This window comes from Rhinolophus hipposideros (assembly GCF_964194185.1).
Source record: "Rhinolophus hipposideros genome assembly, chromosome: 13".
NCBI lineage: Eukaryota > Metazoa > Chordata > Mammalia > Chiroptera > Rhinolophidae > Rhinolophus > Rhinolophus hipposideros.
In genome coordinates this window covers 6438215-6459254 of record NC_138059.1, presented here as the reverse complement: position 1 = coordinate 6459254, position 21040 = coordinate 6438215, and the positions used below count along the sequence as shown (strand labels likewise).

Here is a 21040-nt window from a genome sequence, read left to right as displayed (position 1 = left end):
AAAGGAACAAGTCAGGATCAATCATGATTACTGAAATACTTACTTTTGTCATTTAGGTAAGAGAAAAGAAAAGGATAAAGAAAAGAAAGAGAAGAGAGACAAAGATCACTACAAACCAAAACAGAAGAAGAAGAAGAAAAAGAAAAAGAAATCTAAGCAGCATGGTGAGTATGTTAAAATGGTGATTCCCACTTTTAAATTCTAAGATTCTTTCCACTTTTCTCTCTTCTTTTACCAAAATGGAGGTGGGACAAGATCCCCATATTAATGAGAACTGAGAAGTTCTTGTAGCTTTCCCTTTTCTTGCTGATTTTGAAAATATGCAACTCTGTTTTACTAATTAAGCGGTCTGTAAATTAGTCTTTATAGCTGATTAGAGACTTTTCATTTCAAGTGTTATGGTGCCCTAGATACCCTGACCAAGCACCTTCAGCATACTGAAAGATTATTCTCAATCTACAATTTTATAGTGCCTTGAATGAACTTTCAAAAATGAGGGTAAAATAAAGGTATTTTTAGAAAAACTTGAAAAAAACAAAAACAAATGATAGCCTATTGGATAGTCAATATTCTACTCCTATACTTGAAGACAGAAGGAAAATGATGACAAAAGGAAGGTTTGAGATGCCAAAAGAAATGATGAGCAAAGAAAATGTAAATATGTGGATAAATCTAAAAATTGATTAAATAATTCGATTTGTGGGGGAAAATAAAAAAATGGTAGAGAATAAAAATATGTAACAATAGCTTATAAATTGAGATGGGCATCCTTGTATATCAGTGTTTTTAAGTTCTTGTTTTGGAAGAGTAAAATAAATTTATTGCTTTTAGATTTTTATAAATTAAATCTGCACTGTAGAATTTTTGACATGAATACTAAAATAATAGAAGTGTGGGGTATAATTTCCAAAGTGGAGTGGGGGAAATGTAATGAAAAAAAAATCCAAAAGAGGATAATAAGAGAAAAATAGAAAAGAAAAAAAGTACAAATTACAAAATAAGATATTAGAAATAAATCCAAATGTATCACTAATTAAAGCTGTATAAGAGAGATCACAACAGATTTTTAAAATTCAATTATATTTCATTTTCAAGAGACAAATCTATAAGGATAGAGAGGACAGAGCAATGTTGAAAGTGAAAATATGGAAGAAAAATATGGTGAGCAAATACCAACCAAAAGGGAAGATAAGAGTAGATATATTTATACATATATCAAATAAAATGGTCATTAAGGCAAAAATCATTCCTAGAGATTGACAGTAACCAGATAATGATAAAGGTTCAGTTCATTTTATATCTTCCTAGATATATGTTTCCTTTGAACAGTAGCAAAGGAAAAGCAAGATATTAAGAAACTGAGAGATGAAAATATTATATATAAAAACTTAAGAATGTAGTTAAAATGGCAGTTTTAGGAAGAATATGTTTTGCAGTATATGCTTACATTAGAAAAGAAGGCTGGAAATCACTAAGCTCCAGCTTAAGAGATTAGAAAAGAACAAGTTCAAAAAAAGAAGTAAATAAAAAAATACATAAGCAGAAATTAATATACCAAAAAAAAATGCTAGAAAGAATTAAAACATGCCAAAGTTAGTTTTTTGTAAACTAATAAATCAGCAAATCTCTGGGATGACTGATTAGAAAAAGTAACAAAGTACACAAACACTATTAGGCATAAAGGGAACATAACTACAAATACTCCCCGACATTAAAAAAAAGAAAAGATAATGTAAACAGCTTTATATCAGTGAACTTCAGATGTGAGTATGGACTATTGCCAGAAACCAAACTTACTCCGAAAGGTGAAAACCTGAATAGGCTTCAGACCCTAAAAGAAATTTAATCAATGTTTTCAATATTTAAAAATTTTCCTACTAAGTGCTGGCCCAAAAACTTTTCCTGCCACGTTCTATCAAACATTAAAAAGGAGCAAATTATTCTAAACTTTCATAAATTATTTTATAACTGAGAAAAAGAGGAACAATCTTACAGTGAGGTGAATAGTATCCCCCTAAAATATGTGTCCAACTCCTACCCCCCCCCCCATACCTGTGAATGTGACTGTATTGGGAAAAAAGATTCTTTGCCAGTGTGATTAAGAGTGAGGTCATCTGGGACTTAGGTTTGACCCTAAAGCCAGTGACTGACTGGTACAAGAGGAAAGACAGGGAGAGTTGAGACACGGGAGACAAGTCCTGCACAGGCATGATGGGAGAGGTGCTGTCCAACAGCAAGGGACTCAGGCTGCCGGAAGCTCCAAGAGGCATGGAAAGCTCTGCCCCCAGAGCCCTCGGAGAGGCATGGCCCTGTGGACACCTGGTTTGGGTTTCTGGCCTTCAAACCGCGAGAGAATAAATTTCTGTTGTTTTAATCCACCAATGCTGTGGTCATTTGTTGGGGCAGCCCTAAGAAACTAACACAACTTCAGATTCGTTTTAGATGATATCAGTTGTTCACTTTCTTGAGGCTGCTGCATGTCTTGGCTTGTGTCCCTCTGCCATCGTCAGAGGCAGCAATGGCCGCTTAAGTCTTTCTCACTCCACATCACTGACAACTCATGCCACCCGTCCTCTTTCGCTTTTCGGGACCACCCAGATAACCCAGGACACTCTCCCTACTTTAAGGTCAGCTGGTTAGCAATCGTAATTTCGTCTGCAACCTTAATTCCCCTTTGCCATCTTGCAACCTAACATGTATCACAGGGCAAGAGCATCTTTGGGAACCATTATTCTACTTACTACAGCCACCAATTTCAAATGGATACTCAGTACACACCAGCATTGTTACTCTTGTAAACTTGCTTTCTCAGTCTCTTATAAACGTGCTTTCTCACTGTCTTTCTTCAGTCCTTTCCATTCTTTCTCACCTCTTATTTATTCCCCGACTGTCTCACATGCTGTCCTTTGCTTCACACTCAGTTGAACTAGAAGCCATCAGATAAAAATTTCCTCATCTTCTACATACATCTGCATACTTACCTGGTATATCCATCTTCTCCTCCTCTGCCTCTGTTAAAATGGAGAGATCTCTCCCTCTCTATTCTTAAAATCCTAGCATCTCTCATTCCTCTTTCCTCCCCGAGTTTTAGATTGGTGTAGATGATGTGTAGGATCGCCCATCAATGAAAAGTCCTCCTCTGAACCCACACTCCTCTGATTTCTCCACCTCCCATTTACTCTTCAGCCCCATCTCAAAACCTCATTTTCATTACCTGCTTACTCAAGCAGAAACTTCAAAGTTGTCCTTGATGATGTCATCTCAGCCCTGCACATGCAGTCTGCAGATCACGCTACGTCGTCACTCAGCTGCCATCATCCCAGTCCACGCTGCCAGCGCCTCTTGCTTGGACGACAGCTGCAGCCTCTGAGCTGTCTCCTCACTTCCGCCTGTGCCTCCCTGCACTCCTCCCCATTCCACAGCGAGAATGAGCTTTGAGAAATGCAATTGGACTTGTGTCACATCCTGCCCCCCGTTCCAAACTGTGAATGACTTTCTGTTGCATTTAGGATAAAACTTTAAAAACAAGTCTTTAACCTGATCTGGCTCCTGTCACTCCAGCCTCATTTCTTATCTCCCTCACTTAACGTGTTCCAACAATAGTCTTATAATTTGTCAAATGCGCCGGGTACTCTTCTACTTCCGAGCCTTCCCACCTGCCTAGAATCCTACCCTTTGGTGTCTTTCCCCTCACCCAGCACCCCTGTCCTGTAAGCTGCATATGGCCTCTCCCCTCTCATCCGTCTCTATGACTCATTCCAAGCAGAGGACAGAACTTTGACAGATATCTTTCAGCATCAGTTAATTTCACTCAGAGGTTCTTGGCTGAATAATTTATTGATCAAATTATCACTATAATAATTGACATGCTAGACATCATGAGAACCTCTTTACAAATTGCGAAAAAAAAAAAAAAAGGTCATTGTGTGTCTTCCTATAGTCATAGCTGTGATTATAATGAAGAGAAAACGTAGAAATCATCATTTTTCACTCCTGGACTACTCAACAAGAATTTACTGGTACCAGTTAGAACACAGAGATTTGTGCTGCCTATATGCTGTCTGGGCTGTATTTCCCAGGTGTTCTTGCCAAACCGAATCTATTAGCTACATAATCATCTTGCTGTTCATGGATGAGAAGAGGAAGTGCTGGCACGATTGTATCTTAAAACATGTATCCTAAAACTTGACTTGCTCAGTATTTGTATAGTGACTCTTCTCAACTACCTGACACTTGACTAATATTTCTTTATGTGTCTTATATTGCAGACTATTCAGACTATGAAGACAGTTCCCTAGAATTTTTGGAAAGGTGCTCTTCTCCACTAACTCGATCTTCTGGGAGTTCTCTGGCTCTGCGAAGCATGTTTACGGAGAAAAATACAACATATCAGTACCCAAGGGCAATTTTGTCAGTTGATCTTAGTGGTGAAAGTATGTGTAACCATGTAATGCTTAAAACAAGTCTTAAGATTCTTAATTGTGGAACTGAGGATAAAACATACTTTACTGAGGGCCTATCAAAGCAGGACACACAAAAAGTTATTCTATAAACTAACATCAAAACGTCAACATTAGACATGTGAGCTACTTTTGAATTTATGGAAGTAAAATTGGCTTTATACTTAATTATAGGTGAGATGGTATGGAGAATTTATTAGTTTCTACCATACATTGGTCTTCTGTAGGTGTTTTTACATATATTTTCACATTGTTCACTACCCACTTACAAAGTAGATATTGTTATCCACATTGCATAGATAAACAGGCAGAAGCTTATACATTAAGTACCTTTTGGGGCTAGTTAGTGTGAGAATTAAAACTCAAACCAAGGTCCATCTTAACTCCAAAGAAGATGAATGCTCTTTCTACCGAATCTTTATCGTAGTCTTGGAAATGAAACGCACTTTGAATTCCTGATCACAAATGCTTCCGTAACCGCTGGTCTGGCAGTGTGGTCAGAGGATTGATATGAGTGCAGCTGGGTGCTGGGCACCCTTACACAGCCAGGAGCCACGTGGTGGCTGGAGCCTGGAGCTGGGCTCTCAGCTTGTCCTGACAATGGGAGATGCCGAGGGCTCTCACTGCCCTGTGTCCTCAGTGACAGGAAAACGGGTCTTCCCACTCGAGACATAGATGCCTGTGGCCTGAAACTAGAGCTCCAGCAGAATAGAAACCAGAGTCAGCGAATGAAGACTAAGGGATGGGGTCTTCACCGTATGTGAAACCCCAGGGAGCTTACTTCCTGTCCTCTCTGCTGAGTGCCCCACATGTGCCCTAGTCCCAGAGACTAAGTTATGTGTTTGCTTTTCCGCTGTTACTGCCTGCTGTCTTCCAGGCCTAACTCCTCTCAATCACTTAGGAGAAAATCATAGTCTTTCCTTCACCCTAAACTAAGCACATGGCACTTTTGAGATTTTTTTAATAAAAAAATAAATAAATAAATAAAAATAACGTTGGGAGGAGGAAGATTAGAAAAAGTCATATCCCCCGACCCCACCCTTTTCCCATGTATAAATCCAAACCCAAAATGTGGCATTTACATCAAGTTGTATGTAGTAGTCATCCTTGTAATCTGATTTCTAGAATATACTTCACTAATTTTTAAAAGATTTTTATTAAAATGAAATTTACAAATTTGTTAGGGAACACATGATCCCAGATTGAGAAATACTGGAGAAATCACTAACACAGGTCCCAGAGCCAGGCGGTCCTCATACGCAGTTGGCCTTACCACTAGCTGGCTGCCTTACTCTAGCAAGTTACACACCTTATATTTCAAGTATCTGCTGTCACAGCTGGTTTGTTTTAAGTGGCAGTTGATGATATCAATGCTGTTGAGGATGCAGTATTGATACAAGACCCTAGGCGAGCCCTTTCCCCTCTGTGAAGTGCTATTCATCTCTGGCACAAGTAATGAAACCTGTTCTCTTTATAACCTGTGGTTCTTGTGAGGACCAAAAGGGATAACATTTGTGAAAGCACTTGGAACCTATGCAGATTTAAATTGTCAATATCAGCCTTAGCCATAATCTCTCAACACCAAGACTAGGGGATACTTTCTGACTTACCTAGGTATACGTTAAGATGTAAAGCATTCATAATTCACCTAAGCTTCAAAAATCATCTGTGTCTTCATCCAGAGACAAACAATCTAGTCATGTTTGTTTGCCCTCCCTCTCTAAATATTTAGTTAACAGCTCATAGGCACTTCCCATAGCACCTTTCTTTCTGGAAAAGACAGAAAAATGGAAAAACGTGCTGAGTATACTTTTATGTATATTCTAGACTTAACAGATGTGGAATTCCTAGACGATTCTTCAACGGAGAGTTTGCTTCTCAGCGGGGATGAGTACAATCAGGACTTTGATTCAACCAATTTTGAGGAATCTCAGGATGAAGACGATGCTCTTAATGAAATCGTGCGATGCATTTGTGAAATGGACGAGGAGAATGGCTTCATGATCCAGGTAAGGTCTCCCTACCACCCAGAATTAGTCATTGCAGGTGCTCCCTTAGTGCATCCGGGCTTCTGTTCTCTCTCTTTACTAACCGTCCTGTTGGGGATGGGGCTTTCCAACTTACCATGTGTAAAATACCCGCAGTGATGCCTGGGAAATCTCTTCATCAAAGAAGTACAGGTTTCATATGGGAGGGTCACTCTCCCTTTGCTAGCGTGTTTCGTTTGAGGCCTTGAAGCTGAAATTCTTTTCGGGAGCCATGAAGATGGGCGAGCGTCCACAGTGAAGGGTAGACCATCGCAGCCCTTCTCTTCCTGATCGGGATCCCTGTTGTTACAATAATTTATGTTATATGGTCACCCTTCAACAGGCAGCTATGGAAACATCAAAGTTTCCCCTGTTCTGAAAGATTAAAGGAAAGCTTTGTTGCAAGGGTTAACCATTACAAACAGCCTCTCCCTGTAGAAAGAGTATCTTTTAAGAAAAAAGGAAAGTATCACCCATATTTTGTGGTGACATTTGGAAGATGTGGAGACATTAGTTACAGGAATGTAAAAATAGTAATCTTTTTTCCTCCCCCTTTTCAGTGGTTTTTCTCAGATAAGGGAACTACAGATTTATAGGCTCACCACACAGGTAGTACTTTAAGAGACTGTTGTCACAGGCACTGCGACAAACTTGCCTTTAAAACAAAACAAAACAAAACTTCTGCACTTGAAAAGCTATATTTTAGAGTTTTACGCATGTAATTGTCTAGGAATCAGTGGGAAATAGATGAGGGAAATAGTTCTATGACTTTTTTATGATTTAAGTAATTTATCAAAGCACATTTTAGTGGGCACGACACAAGGCAGTTCTTGGAATAGTTGAGTGTTTCAGAAGTGAAATTCATCTTCCACCATCGCTTGCTTTTGTTGTACGGAGTAAAACTGAGCTGGGGGCTGAGCAGGGGATGAAGCCAGCTCACTGCAAGGAAGGGAGTCTGTCTGTCCCTAGCGTAGAGCGGTGACTGTCCGACTCCTGTTTCCCACCAGTGTGAAGAGTGCCTGTGCTGGCAGCACAGCGTGTGCATGGGTCTGCTAGAGGACAGCATCCCAGAGCAGTACATATGCTACGTCTGCCGAGACCCCCCTGGTAAGACCCATCGCTGTGGGGCTGCCCGGTGCCCGCATGTCCCGCTAGGGATTCCACAAGGTGTCGGGCACACTCGGCCTCCATAGCGACGTTTTCAAGTGGTGTTCACCGTTCCAGTTTTATTTTCCGTATTAATTACTTAGGTGAAGAAACATGACCATAAATTTGTCAACATAATTACTGCTTTACTGGGAGGACAGAGTTACGGCGTTTCCATGGAGAAACACTAGCCGCTTAGTATGCTCCTATGTGCTGATTTCTCAGTAGGTTTATGCGTGGCTATTTGAATGGAATCGTATTTTGAACTTAACACGCCTCCTGACATAGTTTCATAAAAGTTTCTGATAGTGCTGTGTATCCAACTAATTTAACAGCAGATAGGATCTCAGATTATCACATATGACCCCGTGATTTCACTGACGAGGCAACTAGGACACAGAAAGTTGAATGCTTTGTGGATAGCACTAGATGTGGCATAACCGGGATGAAAACCTGCGCCTTTTGACTCCCTGTTCATTGAGCTTTCCACGCAGTGCCCTCCGCCACACTGGAGGCTGTTAGCGTAGCACTATTCTGTATGCTGTGTACAGTTGCAGCTTCTGAGGCTGAAAATAACTCGGTAGTCTCAAATAAAAGGCAGATGAATTATCCCACCTATCAAAAAAGTAACATTAAGAAGCAGAAGAACTATTCAGACCTGTATGAATGTCTACATTTGTTCACTCATTCATTCATTCAGCAGCATTTATTGGCTGCCTTTTGTTTGCCACACTGGTAAGAGGTAAGATGATTGACTCTAACCATGCCTTTCACTATCTCATAGTGTAGTAGGGACACAGACACAGCAGCAGCTAATCATGGTGGGATAGAATTACTGTTGATACGAAGACAGAATCATACAGGATTCTGTGAGATCTCAGACGTGGGGAGGGGTCCTACTCACTGAACTAGAACTCATGTTTCATCCAGTTCAAAATGAAGGTCAGTGAGAGAAACAAGCTCCTCTGTCTAGTTTCTCTCCAGACCTCTCAGCCTTATTAGAAGACGGATGACAGATACCTAGAAAGTGGAAAGCAGTACACCCAGGTTCCCTTCACAGTTGTCAGCTGCCACTGAGCACACGCTGAGTGGAGTCCGTTCTCCTTAGCGGGCAGGAAATCCTCAGAATGCTGCTTTGCTCTTTGAATTTGTTTTTTTGTACCGTGCTTCACCTTGTTTCCTAAGTGATGTTAGCAGCGGTTGAAAACAAAGCTGAACAAGTGGAATCCTTTGTGACTTAAGTGTCAATTTCATCTACAGGTCAGCGGTGGAGTGCAAAATACCGTTATGATAAGGATTGGTTGGATAATGGGAAAATGTGCGGGTTGTCATTTTTAAAGGAAAATTATTCTCATCTCAATGCCAAAAAGATAGTTTCCACACATCACCTGCTCGCGGATGTCTGTGGTGTTACGAAAGTTCTGCACGGCCTACAGCTGAAGATTGGCATACTCAAGTAAGTGAGGGTGCCCCGGGAGGGTCGTGCTGAACGTCAGTTCTAATTCAGACAAATCATCCGGCCTTTTGAAGGTTCGGATGAGCAGTCTGGAAGACAGAATCGTTATTTGAGTAAATTTCAACTTACCCAAACGGAAAAGATTAGTAACTGTTTGAATGAATAGCTGCTTCATGCACATAGTCCAGGAATAGGTAAGCATGGTTGGAGGTAGATACAGCAGCTGGGATTTCAACAAGTGTCAGCCCCTATCCACTGCTTTGTGTGCTCATAACTGGCACAGTATTAAGTACATTTGCTGCAGTGAACACTGTGTTTTATGTCCTGGAATGCTGTCAAGATGAAACAGATTCAGTAGCAAATTTTTCAGTTACTTTCAGGTTGACTTTGAAGGGAGCTGGCAGGTCATGTCACCCATTCCTGTGCTGTGCACGCCAGACAACTGTCCTGTCAAAAACCAGGCTTGAGCCTCCCTAAACGACATGTCAGAATGCTCTTGACTTTCTTATTCCTCGCTAGGATTCTTATTTAAAAACACACAAAAGACATATTTATATAAAAACAGGATGAATCACTGATTCCTCACAAGATTTTCTTCATTCTGACTCCCTTGCCTGGGCCAGAAACGTCCTCTCCTGCTCCGTCCATATCCTGGGGCCTCCCACACTGACTAGAGCACAGAGTGTGCCCACGCCCCGTAATTCCTGACCGCTGTGCAGGCCACGCCGCCTCCCCTTGCTGGTGCTGTCTGCTACATGCCAGGAATTTGTGCTTTCATACGACATTTTATTGATTGCTTGAATAAGCCTGAAAAGTAGGTCTTACCTGTTTGACAGATGGGTAGTCAAAGATAGAAGTTATATCACTTGTCCAAGCTCCTCAGTGGCACAGCAGGACTCAACACACCAGACTGTTGGACTAGGAAGCCAGCTTTCTTTCTACTGTGCCTTTTACCATGTGAAGGATTTTAGTATTTTCTAAGATGTTGAATTCTTAGGGGTCAAAAAGATCAAATTTATAATTTCAGAAACAAAGGGTTAACTGTGTAATTTTGTATTCTGAAATTTATTATGGTATGAAACTTGTTGCTGGATTTTTTTTTCTGAATTGCTGTTCTCTAATTTTGTTTTAAGGAATAAACATCATCCTGACCTTCATCTCTGGGCTTGTTCTGGGAAGCGAAAAGACCAAGACCAAGTAACTGTTGGGGTAGAGAAAAAAATAACAGTGCAAGACACGGTTAATCTGGAAGAAAAGAAATATCATGTACAAAACCATAAAGAACCACCTCGTTGGCCCCTAAAAATGGAAGGAACTTATATAACAAGTGAGCACAGCTACCAGAAACCACAAAGTTTTGGTCAAGACTGCAGATCTCTTGCAGACCCTGGGAGCTCAGATGATGATGTTAGCAGTTTTGAAGAAGAACAAGGATTCCACATGAGAGAGAAAAGCCGTTTACAAAGCATGGTGAAAGAAGATGGAATGCCTGAAAAGGTATGACTCGTTCATTTGTTTTCTTGGAAAATGGGATAGACCAGCAAAGGAAAATTGTATAAAATAACACATACTGTGAGATTTCACTCACATTTTCCAAGTTCTTGAGTACCTTGTTAGGGTACAAACGTTGTTTGTTTCCTCTATAAGAAAACACTGGCCGCTTGGATGTTTAATTATTTCCTAAATCAGAATTGTAGTAATTTAGTAAACTTGTGCCCTAACAAAAATTTCAATTTTGTAAATATACCTAGCTAGATACCTCCAAAAATATGAGCCACATTGTATTTGAAATGAAAATTATGTGAGAACATGAAAGTGCATATAGGTGCCTGTACATTTTAATATAATTTGTCTTTTTTGTGTGTTTTAGACAAAAGGTGGCACTTCAGTCCTCTTCAAAATATTAGCATGTTTGTATATACATATCAATCCTATTAGTCAGCTGAATTCGTAGAGCTGTTGTACATTGAATATTTGTACACTTATTTCCTATACATTGGGCTTGTCTTAGACACGTTGTATTTTCACTTTTTTTTTTTTTAATTAAGTTTCAATTAGCAATGCCTTTAAAATTAGTTCTTTATTTTTCTGGCTTCCTTTATTAAGTAACCACTATAAATACTTAACTGAATTTGGGAAGCTTGTATTTTATAAAACTTGCGGTAAATTATGTTGTCAAATTAATATCCCTTTTATGAGATTGGTTATTTCTGAGTTCCCATTTGTTGTGTGTGTGTGTGTGTGTGTGTGTGTGTGTGTGTTAAACAGTTTTCACTTTTTAAAAGATTTTTGCTTTTCTCTCACCTCATTGATTTAACTGCCCCGTAAAGTCCAGTCTACAGTTAATTGGACTTTATACTGGTCTTTGCCAACTTTCTTGATTTTTTTCCCGTTATTGCTTTTTGCCTTCATTCTCCTTATTTCACCAGCTTTGGTTAATTGAAGGTATAGTCAGTCCAAATTAGCTGGACATTCTAATGAAGGCTATAATTAGTGACTTCCTCTGTTTCGCATGTTTTCTTCAGTGCCTTTGGCCATGTATAGCAGTTTGCCGCTGGGCATTGTGGAGACCCAAGGTGGGCATGCCTGCTCTTAAGGGCCATCAGATGTAATTTGATTATGTGCTAGCCGTCCTTTAAAAATACTCAGAGTCAGGTTGGATTCCACTGATCCTTGCGGGTGATGAGGTTTGCAATTTTTTTTTTTTTTTTTTTTTTTTTTTGTGTGATAGTACATTTCATCCAACTCTTTGTTTGTTTCCGATGGTCTTTTGGAGAAGAAGCCAGCTGAAAAGAACACGGTATTTGTTTATAATGATAAGAAAGGCACAGAAGACCCAGGAGACACACACCTTCAGTGGCAGCTCAATCTCCTCACGCACATAGAGAATGTGCAGAATGAAGTCGCCAGCAGGATGGACTTAATAGAAAAAGAAGTTGATGGTAATTTAAGAAAGAACTACAGTACAACCACTATAGTGTATAAAGTGTGTGTGTGTGTGATTATGCAGAAGTCATTTAAGGATTTTAAATCGTGGGTTGGAAAGTGCATATGCGCCCCTCCTGATGGCTTTGCCGCTCCCTTTCCATGGACTTCAATCAGCTGGCATTTGGGGTCCGTTCCGCTCAAGGCAACATGACTGAATATTGTTTATGTCAGATTATTCTTTAAGGTGGATGTTTATTAAATACTGCCCCTTTGCCCGGCACAGTATAGAGCACTTAGGAGCTATGTACTCGTTTCGTTGAACTATGTGTTCTTTGAAAGTCTGCATAAGGACGTTAAGCGTATTTGAAATATGAGGGAAAACATTTTTGCTTTCACTTTGGTCACTATTTGTTATGTGCAATTAATAAGAACAAAAAGCTCATATAAGGTTAGGTATGTTAAACCTTACGTTTGCATACGAATTTCCAAATAGTTTTTAAAAAAATATATTTTTAACTCTATCACACAGGAGCCCTGAGGAGTAAACAGGGAAGATATTATCCCCATTTTATAGTAGTTGAGGAAAGAGTAACTTAGGTTACCCTCTTCCTAACCCAGTGTATTTCCTGTGCTTTCTGACTCCTTTTTCTTCCCAACTTCATAGATTGCATTCTCCCTCCCACCCACTTTTTTTTCAAATGTCCAAAAGGATGGGATACATTCGCCCTATGCTCAGTTAGAGCTTCTACTGCTTTATTTTTCCCTGAGAAATGAGGAAATGGAAACCCATTTCAGAAGCATCTTTTATTTGTTGATACTAACTGTCGAGTTAGTTTAATGTTTTGAGTAGATGTGTGAAGGAAAAAAAGGCAGCTTGACACTATCCCCTATGATTAATAAAAAGTGTAGAATGCAAATTAATTGCATTCCGCCGAGACTTCTAATGTGTTTGCATGTTTTTTTTTAAAAGTAATGATAAAATAGCAGAATTGAAAAGGACACTGAGAAATTGTCATGTCCTTTCCTTTATTAAAAATGAGCTTTTGGATTTAAAATAAAAATGGTTAAAGTAGCTAAGTTTCATTTAAGATGAAGTAGAGATAATTTAAGCCTAAAAAATAGAAATCTTGAGTAGGCACAGGAAGCTGTTGGTTTATATTCCAGAAGAGACTAAAGGGAGACATTCAAAATGAAGTTAGTTTACATGTACAAGGTGTGATCAAAAGATACGGTGAATGTTTAAATTTTAAAAAAATGTTACAGTACAAGACACATTGCCATTAATCACCTTCAAAAGATTTTCCCTCACTTCAAACACACTTATCCCATCATTCTTGCCACTTTATGAAGCAGTTCTGGAAGTCCTCTTTCCTGAGTGTTTTCACCCTCCAACATGACAACGCTTCGTGTCACACATCATTACTGGTACAGCAATTTCTGTCAAATAAAAACATTATGGTGTGTCCTCATCTACCTATTCACCGGATATGGCACCGTGTGACTTCTGGCTCTTCCCCAAAGTTAAAATGACCATGAAAAGAAAACGTTTTGAATCGATTCAGGACATCAAGCCATCCACGACAGCGCAACTACAGACACCAGGAAAGAGGACTTCCAGAACTGCTTCAGAAAGTGGCAGGAACGATGGGATAAGTGTGTTAGAAACAAGGGGGAGTATTTTGAGGGAGCTTAATGGCAATGTGTCTTTTACTGTAATAAGCTTTCTTTATTTAAACATTCACTGTATCGTGTGTGTGAGTGTGTATATATATATGAAAAAATTATCTACAATAATAGCAGATTAAGGTTACCAAGGGGAATTAGCTCTCTCGGGGATGCGAAACCTCTCAGAAATGGCTTGTGTATATTGGCCTCCTAGGGAGAGGGAAGTGAACTCTGTCTCCGTCACTTCTCCAACCTGATGCGTATACCATTGTTTTGCCATTTAAACTTGTTCTCTTCTCTCATTTAGTTCTGGAAAGCTGGCTTGATTTCACAGGGGAGTTGGAACCACCTGACCCTCTCACAAGACTGCCCCAACTCAAACGCCACATCAAACAGCTTCTGATTGACATGGGCAAAGTACAACAGATAGCAACTCTTTGTTCTGTATGACAGCAGTGAAAACCTGCAGAAAAGAATGTGGCTCTCCTCAGTCCAGGAATTTTTATTATCCACATGACTGCTAAGTGGATAGTTCAAAAGCTTAGTGATGTTTGGTCATTTATTGATTTGTGACATCAATAAGAGAGCACCTTGAAAGAGAAAATGAACAACTTGATCAAGGAAGCTAATATGAAAAATTTGTGAGTAAGCTACAAATGATAACGTGCTGTATGCCAACGATGAGCGAATATAGAATCTAATCTAGACGAAGGGAATTCAACTGGCAGGATTTTTGAATGAAAGCTCGAGATACCTGTAGAAAGAAATATGGTGTATTTATATAGTTTCTAGTAAGGAAATCCACGTTTATAAACCAGCATTTGGCCAAAAACAAAATGGTAGGGGGAGACTACATTCTGGAAAGTTCTTTAAGGTTGCTATAAGAACTGTCTTTGCAGTTTCTGCAGCTGCATGGAAGGCTGGGGTATTTAAACTTGTATAGGATCATGAGCTGTTTCTTAGATGATGAATGTCCTTAATCAGAAAACTGACAGCAGAAGTCTCACTTCTGGGGAAAACAATTGTGGAATTTTTACTTCATTATGAATCTATTTTAAAAATAAACACCAAATAATTGGAATTTATTGCAGGCATTAAAGCTCATTGAAAACAAAATGGGTGGCAGAAGGGTCAGTGTGCCAAATGATGATATTGCTGGAAAGAGAATTTTAAATGCCGTGGGTGTCTCCCACCCCAAGTCTTACATAATGCCATCAGTCCATCAGAAACATATGTTGCATATGCTATATGTATAATATATATGGTTGAATTGCAGTATTCAGGCTTCAACGTACCATTTGATCCTGAGTATGCTTGGTGTTTGCCTTCAGAAAATACATTGTACATAACCTCGGCTGGGATGAGGAGTGACAAAGCTATCAAAATGATTTGTGGCTGTGGATATTTTTAAACTGCTGGTAGTGGAATACTGGAAAATCTTCATTTCTGAAGATGGATTTTATTTTTTAAAAAAAGTACATGCGCACTCAAAACTTTTAGCTTTGGTCACAAATGGACAAATTCTGAAACCAAAGGCAACTAAGTTGCTGTGTTAGCTCTTGCTGGATTTCGAGCCCAGGTCGTCCTGTCCGCAGTGCCCAGTGCTCCACGCGTAGGTCTGCGCAAGTGTGGATGCTTGTTTGAAACAGACGCTCAACGTCCATATGTACATAACCTACACATATTTATATCTACACATATCTAGTTTTATTACTATAGACTATAAGAATTGGTGGTTAACATGAAATGTTACCTTTTAACAGACTGTTTTTAAAAATTACAAATGTATGTACAGGTTTTGAAACTTTTTTAAAAAGGGGAAAAAGACTGTTAAGAGGAGGCTATCTGATGACATATAACACTTGAATATTTTATGCCTCGTTCTGTTTATCAGTTCTAGCAATCTGTATAAATGCATTTTAGAACTGATAAACAGTAAACTTGAATTTATCTTTGATAAGAATCCATGCCACTGTACATTCAGATATTATTTAAATTTGCAAACACACTGTTCTATATGTAAGGTACTGTATGTAAAACTTTATTAAAACTATTCCACATATCCTAAATTTTCAGCTTGCCTTTTTGCGGCCTTATATTTTGATGTAAAGATGATGAAAAGTATGTGCTAAATAGTCATTAGAAATTTTTCTTGCCTTTTGAGATTCGCCAACTTGACAAATGTGCCAAAGATCAACCGACATAGAATACAGTCATGTGTATTTACTTGTGATACATTAACCTTGTCAAAGATCTTACTGAGAAATGAAAAGCTTTAGTAGAGGTGATATTATGGGGTAGTTGCTTAAATTTGCATATTAAAGTAAATAGTGCCTGTATTCCATGTGTGGAGTAAATTTGCTAATGTGTGTATTTCAAGATTGATACTATATTCATTTGTATTTTAAAATAAGAGCTCTAACCTTTTCCAGATTGTGGTTAAATTCTAGACATTGAATTCATTTCTTTTCAGAGAGGGAGCAAATGGCCTCCTTAACCTATGAATAGCGGTGTAGCCTAGATTCTTGTCACATACACAGAAGACCCTTTGTACCAAGTAACACTCATCTTCTCAATCCAAGGCGACCATGGTTAAATTAATGTGCATTTGTTCTTGTCGTATATTAAAATTAGGTCACTTTGTTAGCCAGAAAATGAAGTTCCATTAATAATTAGATTGCTAACATTTTTGTTCTGCTTCTATGTACGTGAATTGGAAGTCTGAATTTTTTTAATTTAGATTTTTAAAGTAAACCTATGTCAAATTATATGTATGTACATATTCATTGAGTAGAGAGTGTATCAACAATCAGTTGAAGGCTTTTTAGCAACTAGTGGGCTGAGCATTCCTTATTGAAGAGAGTAAATTAGTTTTTGAAATTTAAGTCCATGGTGAGGCTCAGATGAGTTGATTTTCTATCCACTTAGTCTTACTTTAAAAATCGTAGGTATATATATTTAAACATAAGCAATAAACTTGTGAGGGTGTTTCTTGAAGAGATAACTTTTCATTGCTACCCAGACAGAATAGAATGAGGATTGGTGGGGAGGGATCATTCTTAGTCTGTTACCGATAAATATGATTTGCGCTTCCTCACACTGTGTGTGGTTCTGCTGACTTAACTATTTTCAAAATAAAGGGTAATCCCCTCTTTACTTTAGGGAACTTGATGATTCTCAGTTAAAGCCCCTTTTCCTAAGACTCATTTCCACTGACTTACTATGTTCATATGTACAAAGTGAAGCACCCCATTTCCCCTGCAGTCTCCTGAATCTCCTGCCAGCTTCATTCTCTCCGCTAATAATATTACCCTGAGAGCCCCAACATGGAAACTCCGTCTTCCCCCACATGCATTTCATCACCAGATGTGCTGGTTCCTCAAGATGGGTGGTGTGTTCTCCCCCTTTTCTCCATCTCACTGGTAGTCCACCATTTGCCATAAAAATCATATGGAGGTATTACTACTGGCCTCTGAAATTTTAACTTTGCCTTCATTATAATGAAAAATGGTCATTCCAGGCTAGAGAATTAACTCTGAGTGCCCTGGGCCAGCTGTTCCACATGTTACCCACAGTATCTAATTTAGTTCTCTTGTAAGGTAAAATAGGATCATTTTTCAGGATGGGGAAACAGAGTTAGAGACACTTAGAAACTTGTCCTGGATAAGACAGGCAGCGGGTTCAAGATTCAAATCATGTACTATTCAAGCTTATGTTCTTTTCCTAAGCAGGTGTGTTTCAACTCTTCTTGTCATTTCAGTTTTCTGCCCTGAAACCTCTAAAGACTCCCTATTTGAAACCAAGTCAGGTGTGTATAATCTGTGTCTTTTACACTTTACCTAGCTCTCAAATTTATTTAAATACAGCCTTACTGTTAAATAGATAACGATTGTTTCCATCTCTTGCCTTCATATAATTTCCCTGCTCTGGAAAATTCTTTGTTTCTACAAAACCAGACGATTCTGCAAGCTTCAATTTCTCTTCCTAAGAGAAGCAATCCATTATTGAAGTCCTGTTTTAATATCCTGCATTGTAAAGCTGTGGAGGAACTATATCCGTTAGTGAATAATAACTTGGTTTAGTAGCACAGACGAGAACTTTGCAAGCCTCTACTTAAATTCTCATTCTGGCAATTTACTAGCAAAAATCTCTCTGAGCTTTGTTTTTCTTCTCTATAAAGTGGGAATAATGCCTAACATGAACCTTGTTTTGAGAATTAAATGAAGCAAATAAAGTATCCAGAAGCTCTTTTAAATGAGAAAGTTGAAAATTAAATGTAGTAGACGATATATTGAGTATCATCTGTGTACCAGTCTTTAAGTTTTGTGGCTAGATACAGAATTTATGTTAAGATGAAAGTCTGTAGGCTAATGGAAACATAAAAGCCATATTTTTCAATGACATCGGTAATATCAGAGAGTACAAGGAACCAATGAGACAAAAGAAAGGAAAGATGATTAGACTTGTAGGTAGAGGAGTTTGGGGGAAATATGTGATTCTGTATGTTAAAACGGTGTTGGTCGACCTCTGCACAGGAATTTTTGAACAGTTATAATCCACTACTGGTACCTGTTGTCCTTGGGTACCCCTGAAAGTAGATCCAGAGACAAGACTTAGTGTATTTAGTTTATTTAAGAGATCATCCCAAAAAGTTGATGTGAAGGAAAGGGAAAGTGGGGGAAGGGAGGAAAAAGCCAATGTAAATGTGCACAGTTGACACTGTTATTGGCAGTGGGGGTTTGGATTTTGCCATTCGAAATTGTTCATCATAAATTGAAATAATTGCAAAGGTTGTGATTTCTGATTTTTAAATAGTGGCATGTTAAAGTCAACCTATCATTTAAAAATATACGCAAATAGAATCAGTACAGTTTTGCTATTTACTGACATCTAGTTTAAAAATACACAAGCTCTTCCCTAATGTGGAAATTTTACATATTTTTATATTTTTACATTCTCTTTTTTTGCTTTCCTACTTTCCAATAGAATGTTACCTTCTTTTATACTTACAGGTTATTTATCATTCTCTCAGACTTTTGTCCACACAAAGAAACCGTACATTGCAATTTTAAAATGTGTTTATTGACTTCATAATAGGGTATCAAAATATATGGAACAAACACTAATATCACGGACAATCTACAATTATAGTTGTAGATTTCAGCCCTCCTTTAGTATTACTAGAACAAGTAGAAACCAGGACGGAGAAAACTTGGGGAAAAAAGTGAACTCTCAATTGATCTAATTGACATTTATTGAATGTCCCACCCATCAACATAAGAATATAAATCTTTTCAATTGCACATGGGACACTCAAGAAGATGGACTACACACTAGGCTATAAAACATCTCAATAAATTTATATCTGGAAAAATTCTAACAACCTGGAAAATATACCTGTAAGCAACCCATGAGTCAAAACAGTTATAACTAAAATTAGGAAATGTTTTTAATTGAAAGTGAAAACAACATGCTAAAATTTGTGGGAAATGTATAGCTTATATTAAAGAGATACAAAAATCACTGATCGAAGATTTTAAAACAGAGAAAGGAACATATTAAAACCAAAACAAGTAGAAAGGGGAGGAAATTACGATATGTGCTGAATCAGTGAAATACTAAGCAGAAAACAGAAGCATCAATAGAAACCAAAAGCTGATTCTTTGAATAGAACAATAAAATTAAATTCTAGATAGACTTGTCAAAAATTAAAATGGAAGAGGGAACATTATATCCAACAAATTTTAAAAGGGTTATTATGAGAAACTATATTCCAATAAATTTGACAGCATACACGAAATGAAAACGTTTCTTAAAAGCACACACTAACCAAAACTGACTCAAAAAAATTAAATTGAATTTTTAATTTAGAATGTTCCCTCAGGACCAGGCCTAAATGTAATTTCTGTCAAGCATTTAAGGAAGAAATAATCTCACTTTTACAGAAACACGGGCAGAAAGTAAAGAAGAAACGAACACTTATTTTTTAGACTAACTTTGACTTCATGACAGGACCAAGTAAAGAATACAAGGAAAGAAAACTACAAACAAGTCCATATTCCTCTTGAACATAGTCACAAAACCCTCAACCAAAGTGCTAGCATTCAATGATAACGGATAATATATCAAGATCAAGTTGGTATCCCACAGGAATACAAGTTGGTTTAATATGCAAAAATCAATGTAATATATCAATACAGAATTAAAATATGTTCATCTCATGAAGAAAAAGCATTTCACAAATTTCAGCATCCATTCATGAATGAAAACGATCAGAAAAGGAACTGACAGGAATTTTCATAGCTATAAAGGGCATCTACCAAGAAAACCCTTGACATCATAATGGTAAGTGAATATTTTCCTCCCTAAGATAAAGAACAAGGCCGGAAAGTCCACTGATGCTAATAACAAATTCTGTCCAATGTGGATGTGAAGGCCCTACTAGTGCAACATGGCACTGAGCAATAAAGGAAGGAAAATAAGAGGCATACCACGCGGAAAGGAGAAACCAGCATTTGCAAGTGACATATGTTCGTGAAAATGTTAAAGGAATCCACCAAAATGCTACTAAACTGATAGTCTATACATAAGCAATGAGCTGTTGGAAATCAGAATTGAAAATTGCATTTTCAATAGAATTAAAAATATGGATACTTAGGGGTCAATCTGAAAAAGAATACACAGAACTTGTACACAGAAAACTACAAAACAGTGCTTAGAATAATGAAAGATGAGATGAATAGATATACCAAGATCATGGCTTGGCAGACATAATATGGTTAAAAACGTCAGTTCTCCCAAAACTGACCTATAGATATAATGCAATCCCAATTAAAATCCCAGCAGACTTTCCCAGCAAGCTACTTCTAAATGTTCTGTGGAAATGTAGAGGGCCTAGAACAGCCTAAGCAATTCTGAAAAAGAACAAAGTTGAGGGACATAGAATTTCTGACTTGGGTGCTTATTATCAAGCTACAGTGATCAAGACAGTGTGGAAGTGGCATAGGATAGAGATGGATGTTGGTACAGAATAGAGAACCCAGAAACAGACCTAAAAACATGATCAATGGAATGAATGAGAGTCCTTGTTGCCCCAAATCCTCGCCAGCATTTGGTTTTGCCAGTGTTTTGGATTTTAGACGTTCTGATAGGTGTGCGGTGGTATCTCATTTTAATTTGCATGTGGATGTCCTATTGCACCAGCACCATTTGTGGAAACATTTTCCGTTTGAATTACCAAGGTGCCTCTGTTGAAAAGCAATTGACCGTAATTATGTAGGTCTATTTCTCTACTCTGTATTCTCTTCCCATTGATCTATGTCTATCCTTATGCAAATATAAAACTGCCTCCATTACTG

At 38.2% G+C, this 21040-nt stretch overlaps 1 protein-coding gene across 25 annotated transcripts in view; it reads left to right on the top strand.

Annotated features, from left to right (window-relative positions):
- The window catches only part of PHF20L1 (PHD finger protein 20 like 1), a 61588-nt gene extending 45844 nt beyond the window's left edge, over window positions 1-15744 (top strand). For 21 of the 25 annotated variants that reach the window (XM_081070036.1, XM_081070024.1, XM_081070025.1 and 18 more), the window contains 8 exons: window positions 57-164; window positions 4269-4433; window positions 6288-6469; window positions 7495-7594; window positions 8894-9089; window positions 10223-10586; window positions 11821-12031; window positions 13990-15744. In XM_081070036.1, coding sequence (XP_080926162.1) covers window positions 57-164; window positions 4269-4433; window positions 6288-6469; window positions 7495-7594; window positions 8894-9089; window positions 10223-10586; window positions 11821-12031; window positions 13990-14132 — 1469 coding nt within the window. In that variant the 3' untranslated portion in view covers window positions 14133-15744. The remainder of the gene's footprint in view (window positions 1-56; window positions 165-4268; window positions 4434-6287; window positions 6470-7494; window positions 7595-8893; window positions 9090-10222; window positions 10587-11820; window positions 12032-13989) is intronic. The other 4 variants (XM_081070033.1, XM_081070044.1, XM_081070034.1 and 1 more) reach the window with 1 other exon arrangement.
- Window positions 15745-21040: the final 5296 nt, after the last annotated feature.